Here is a 6,857-nt window from a genome sequence, read left to right on the forward strand (position 1 = left end):
GCCCGGGCCGCCCTCCCTCTCGCCTGGCCTCCCTCCCTCCCTCTCTCTGGCCTGCCCGGCGGAGTCGCGATAGCGGCCCCGCTCCTCCAGCCGCTCGCCGGCCGCAAGGGCTCGTCCCGAGCCTTCAGGCGCAAAGGAGTAACCACCCGGTGAAACTCTTCGGGTCGAGGCGGTGGTGGTCAGACTGCTGTGGTTTGCCTGCCCTGTCTCTCCTCCGACTGAGATACACTTTCAGAGGCTGTAACGAAAGCGATTCATGTGCATACCCTGGTCTAAACGGACACGTGCATCTTCTGATGTCTGCCTAAGCGTCTCTCTGCCACTTGAGTCGCCCTGTTCAAATCGTAGCAAAGCACAGGGTGTTTGCGGAATGGGAGTTGTACGGACAAGCCTGTCTACTGGGAGCACGGACTGGTGGCTTAGCCTCAACAGCCTGAGTGCAAATGCTTGCTTAAGTAATGTTTTGCCTTGGAAATTTTTCATTCTCTCTTCATAATTTTTTTTTGCCTTCTTATTTTTGGGGCAGTGTTGAGGAGTAAAAGCAGCCCAGAGAGTAAGGAGTTGCAAGGAATAGAAAGACTGTAAGATATATTCCTTCTTTTTCAGGTCTCTCACCCTTAGAGAGAAGGATGAGAATACTATGAGTACTTAGAGTAATACAGTTGTCTGTAAATAAAAGACAATTTCTTTTCAGGGGTCGTCTATTACCTGAAGCACTACCGAAGGGCAGGTTATTTTACAAATTGTAACGGTTAGGGTAAAAGAATGAAAATGGGGCATCTGGTCATGTCTCTGGCAGACATCTGCTGTCTACTTTTAAAAAAGAAACTTAAACGGAGGGTAGATTTCTTACTTCTCTGAGATCCTTCCCTGGAAGGAGTGCTTTCCTGTTGCCTGCCCTGCTGCCTGCCTTGTGCTGTGCCTAACACTGTGGACACACGCCAAGGGATGGGTGGCTGACTTGTTGTTCTTCATGCCCGTCTCCTTTGTTAATACAGCTGGGTGTTGGCTTTTATTTGGATGTAAGTGTGGGAAGAGACTGAGCCTATCATCTCATTTCACATCAAATGGCCAATTTGGGTCAATTCCTCATGTTTCGTTGTGATTTTTGTATTCTTCATACATTTTTTTCCTGAAATTTTCAGCTGCATTTGTTTTAGAAAATGTTTATTTCTAGTTTTTTGAAATGCAGAGGAATGCTTTGGTAGCAAGGTTTCCTTCTTTTGGTAAACTGGTAAAATTATTTTCACTGTTAAAAGAAAAAGCTGTAAGAGAACGTGAACATTTAATGTGTCATCTATTAACTGTATCACACAGTGAATGAACTAGGGGACTGAATACTAAAAGCAAGCACAAATATTAGCTGTGGTATGCATTAGGCAGAGTCCCAGCTGCCACCTGGCTTTGCTTATATAGTAGTGGTGGAAGAAGCCAAGCTGAAAGAAGCTCAAAAAAAAAGGCTACAGGTCTGGCTGGGGTGGTTGAAACTGGAGGGTAAGGAAAATGGTTCTTCACTGGGGCTGTTGGGATGATGTTAAGGGTGTTGGGATACTGGAAGGATAGCGAATATGGAGATCTGCGAAGAGACTACTGTGGTGAGAGGGCTGATGCGATATATAATATAAGCAGGGCAGAAGAGATACTGTGGGATGACACAATTGTCCTGGTCCAGACACCACTGCATCTTTCCCCCACTTCCTACCTCTGCTTTGTAGGGTGGGCACCCAACCTCCCTGGAGAGAGCAGAAGCAACTCCTTCAGGCTGCTGAGGTACAGAGAAGCTGAGGTCTATCAAAAGCCATGAAGAAACCACTGCTGCTGGCTAGGAGAGGCAGCCTTCCCCAGCAGCTGCTGTGCTTCTCTCCCCTCTGGGATGGGAAGGAAGGGAGGCCAAGGGAGGGGAAGATGGCTGGACCCCATCAGCCCTGTGTCACGGTGCTAAGTCACTAAAGGTGTTTTTCTACCTCTATAGAGCACCTCTGTGCTTGGGAGCTGGTACCCTAGAGGGTGAAACAACCGGGCGCAGATAAGAAGAACTTCAAATATGTAACTATATACATAAATATGTGTGTGCATATATATGTACGTTATATATAGTGTGTATCTATAGCTATATATATAGTTAACCCCTTTGCCCCCAAACTAGTCATTGTAAGCCAGTCTCAGAGCGTCCAAGAGTGTGGCAGTCACATTTTGTAATGCTCAGTAGCAGCAATGAGGCAAATGGGACTGTGCCCATCTAATTGGGACTGCACACCAACATGTCACGATGCAGAGGAGGGTAAGTCAGGGCTATTCCTGTGCCTGGTTACCTTCAGGCACAGCTTCTGCCTTAAGCCCTAACCAGGGCCTTCTGAGGAACCTGCGGCTATATATTTAATATACCATTTGGACAGTTTCAAATAATCCACTTATGTCAAACACTGAATGTACAAAGCATGCCATAAAGGAAAAGCAAAATTGATAGAAAACTATATAAAATATTTGTCAAGGTCCTTAAGTTGCTTGGGTCATGGTAATACAGATATCAGATTTATATATTCTAATGTAGATATGTACAACCATACAGTTTCAGGAACGGTAATTTCGTTACCGGCTGCAGGACACTACAGAGGACTTGTGTTATATCCACATTACAGGCAAAATAAAGAACACACAACTAACACATTGAAACAGACCTTTATTTTAATACTGTTTTCAGTGATAAAGTTCTATGTGATAGACACAGATGTTGGTTGATAGGTAAATTAAAACTTTTCTGGGGTGGTGATATACCACAAATTCACACTTTCACAATAATAAATGAAAACACTTCAGAGATGAGCGAGAAGTCCATTACACAGAAGTGTGGAAAGGATGCAAATTGAAGTTAAATGTGCTGATCTAGTGGAGGGAATTTTAAAATTTGTCCTGGAAGCTATATTCCAGTGCTAGCTCAGAAATACAGAAGTCACTCAAGCATCCAGGCAGGTGAAAAACACTGTCTAAAAAGTCAACAGATTATTGATTGTGTTACCATTAGGGGTGGTGGTGTACTCAGCAATGAGAGGCCACGTTGGATGACTGCTCTGTGCTGCTTTAGAGAGGTAAACACTGAGGGCCCCCAAATTCAACTACTATCCATCTTATATTGAGCTGTTTGGCAGCTAACAGAGCCATAACTTCCGTTAAAACCAGTTCCAACCTCTTTTTTTGCCTCATGCTCACCAATTTGGTGACATTCACCACCTGGCCTCAGATCTGTGAAGGCTATGTGTTATCAGTGCCCAGGCAAGGCAATGTCTGTAGAGGGGATGGAAAGAAGAAGGAAGGACTGCAAGGGTTTGGCAAGCAAAGAAAGGGACCTACTGGAAAGGAAAGGGAGAAAGGGGGGACTGTAAGCTGAGACATTCAAATTTAAAAAGAACAGGGGTTGGACTCATCTGGCAACCCCTGCACCCCTGCAAACCCACAGGTCATGTCAACAGAGGACTCCTGACCTCAGAAATTTGGCACATCCCAAGGCCAAGACAAGGTGACCGGGTCCCTTCGCAGAGCTGGGCAAGGGCTCCCCCATGACACAGCTGTGGGCAGAGGTTCTGTGTTGTGTGTTGGTGTCAGTTGCCCATGGCAACCCTTCAGTTGCCTCTTGGGTCACCCACAGACCTGCAGATCAGTGGAGAACGGGCTCTGCTCAACAGCTAGGATCGGCAGGGGGAGCTGTGAACAGTCGGACTTGCTGCTTAGGAAGTCCCCGACCAAGGTACGGACACTGACCCTCTCTCCAGGTTTTCTCCAGAGCATAGAGATCCTCAACAGCTGACTGCAGTCATGTCCAGTGACAGTTCAACCAACACAACCCGAGACTCCACTGATGGAAATCAAAAGGCTGCCCCCACATCTCAGCTGTATGAGGACGTTTACTTCCTCCCCCAGAGTTTTGCTTCTGAATCAAAACCCTGCTGTTGGGATAAAAAGTCTTCTGCAAGCTTTGGGGGGAGGTTGTCGTGCCACCTTGCTCTTAGGGTGACAGAGGGAAATGCTGCCCTTGACAGGGGAGGTAACTAATGAGGCAAGGACATGCAGGAACAGCCTTGATGTTCAGGAGAGACTCTTTAAGGTCTACAGTGTTCAGCCAGCTGTTGACAAAAATTTCCTCACTGTGGAAGGGCTGAGGAGGATTCATGGTGAGGAGTACCCACCCAGCTTGGTGCCAGTCCTTCCACTGTGCTGATCTTTCCTTTGCCTTCAAACTCAAACCTCGGTTACCTTCCAAAATTACATCCAGAAACAAAAAGATTCAGGGATATTAACACCAATGTTACCAATGGTTGGATGGGAGCAGGGTTTGGCTGCTAGCATCTTTATCAGTTAAGCTTGTGGAAGATATTACTTCCCATTCCACCTCTCAGTAGAAGAGACATCTCCTTTGTCTATCTGCTTGCTGGATTTATGTCAAGTCAAGGCAGCAGGGACACCGTTGGTCTGGGCGTTTGCAACTTCCACGCACACCAGGAAGTACAGCTCATTGCTGGGATCAGTGGGGCATATTCCACTCATGCAGTTTGCAGGTCACCAGCAGTCTCTAACTGTGAAAGGCACATTTATCTTTCAGAGGACAGAAGTGTCTGTCCTAAAATAGTCAGGCCATTCATAAATATCTGCAGGAAACTTGATGGCCTCTGCTGTACCAGATAGTCTCACCGTAGATTTCTGACTGTTTCTCTGAAATCTCCTACCTTACTTATGGTACCTACTACCATATACAGTATGTTAACTACTTAAAGTTACCTTTCACTGGTTAAGGTAGGTTTTTCACACATACTTGTTAAATATAACCTTTTCTCTTCTCTCTGTATGCAGCCTGAGCAAAAGAGGTGGCCATGTTTGCCCACATGGATAACAGCAGCGGTCCTTTTGTTCTCCCTACCTTATTGCTTTCACAGCAGAACAAGAACTACTCCGAAACCTCCATCCCTCCTGTTGGCTACGAGATGATGGAATCGCCCATAGGACCCAGCTCAAGCAGGAACCACACTATCTTGCAGTATGAACTGAGGCCGAGGGAAATTGCAGCAGCCACCATGGTTTTGGGAATGTTGTGGCTGGTTTCCATTTTTGGAAACTCCCTCGTTTGCTTAGTGATCCACAGGAGCAGGAGGACACAATCCACCACCAACTACTTTGTTGTCTCCATGGCTTGTGGAGACCTTCTCATCAGCGTCACAAGTGTGCCCTTCGTGCTGCTCCAGTTTACCTGGGGCAGGTGGATGCTGGGGAATGTGATGTGCAAGCTGGTAAGGTATGTACAGTACCTCACTCCTGGAGTCCAGATCTATGTGCTCCTCTCAATATGCGTGGATCGATTCTACACTATCGTCTACCCCCTGAGCTTCAAAGTGTCCAGGGAGAAAGCCAAGAAAATGATTCTGGCCTCTTGGCTTTTTGATGCTGTCTTTGCATCACCAGCTTTTTTTTTCTATGGCTCCAACAGGGATGACCACTGCAACTTTTTTCTCCCCAATTCTTGGGAAGGAGTCATCTACAGTATCATCCACCTCTTGGTGGTGTTTTTGATCCCATCCCTCCTCATTATCCTCTTCTACCAGAAAGTTGTCAAGTACATTTGGAGAATAGGCACCGATGGCATGACTGTCAGAAGGACGATGAATATTGTCCCAAGAACAAAGGTGAAAACCATCAAGATGTTCTTAATGTTAAACTCAGTGTTTCTCCTGTCCTGGCTACCTTTTTATGTGGTACAGCTGTGGCACCCGCAGGAAACAGACTACAGAAAGAGCTCCTTGGTTTTCCTGGCCATCACTTGCATCTCTTTCAGTTCTTCAGCCTCTAAGCCAACCCTCTACTCAGTGTACAATGCAAACTTCAGAAGAGGGATGAAAGAAACTTGTTGCATGTCCGCCATGAAATGCTACAGAAGCAACGCGTACACCATCACCACCAGTTCCAGGATAGCAAAAAAAAACCACGTTGGGATCGCAGAAATCCCAGCTCCGGCCAAACCTGTCACCAAAGACTCCATCTATGACGCTTTTAACAGAGAAGCAAAGGAAAAAAAGCTTGCCTGGCCTATTCAGTCTAATCCCCCAAATACATTTGTCTAGTTGGCTTCATTGCTTTGAAAAATTACGATGTACCCCCAGAACAAAGAGCTTTCTCTCAGATTTGAACCAATGTATATTTACATCTTTTTAACACAACTTTTAGGGGAAAAAAAAAGAAAAGATGCTTTATTTTATTAAATGCGTTGATTTTGACACATCCAGCCTATTTCATTTCAGTTACCTCCTGCTTTGTGGAACTAGTCTCCCTGAATCACCAGCATAATATTCTTACAAAACAGAAAAGCTCTTACACTGTCACGTGTACGTAGGGAAAAAGGGAAAGGAAAACCACTGATTTTTATAATCCTTGTACATTGGCCACCAGGTATAAATGCATAAATCCACCCAAAGCCATCTATACTTCCTTTCATTATATCGCTGTGAATACTATTGCACCGGGGTTTTCCTTCTTGTTCAGACCTCACGGGTAAGATGTCCATACGCAGACAATGCTGGCATAACTCTGAGCCCACTGACACCAGTGTTAAAATTCCCACTGCACCGGTAGGGCCGGCGTCAGGCCAGCGCTGAATGCCTTTGCATCTTTGGTGTTGCACCTCTCCAGAGGTCTCATGGTCCAAACCACCTGAGAAAAGTCCTCCCCACCTCCTCTCGAGCTGCTTCTAAACCCAGCCTGGTGCACCCACCCACAAACCAGGAGTGCGCACAGCCTGGGAGAAGACCTGCTGATCAAAAGGGGTCACAGCTGTACCAGGCACTCCTCACCTGTTAAATTCAGTGTGTCTCCTGGCC

General features: G+C 46.1%; 1 protein-coding gene across 1 annotated transcript; it reads left to right on the forward strand.

The window, feature by feature from the left end:
* Positions 1-4,862: 4,862 nt before the first annotated feature.
* Positions 4,863-6,104, forward strand: LOC104281691 (probable G-protein coupled receptor 19). The gene has a single exon (XM_009879733.1). It carries the CDS (start codon positions 4,863-4,865, stop codon positions 6,102-6,104), a length of 1,242 nt encoding a protein of 413 aa, XP_009878035.1.
* The last annotated feature ends 753 nt before the right edge of the window (positions 6,105-6,857 follow it).

Source organism: Charadrius vociferus, unplaced genomic scaffold (assembly GCF_000708025.1).
Source record: "Charadrius vociferus isolate BGI_N301 unplaced genomic scaffold, ASM70802v2 scaffold90, whole genome shotgun sequence".
Taxonomy (NCBI): domain Eukaryota; kingdom Metazoa; phylum Chordata; class Aves; order Charadriiformes; family Charadriidae; genus Charadrius; species Charadrius vociferus.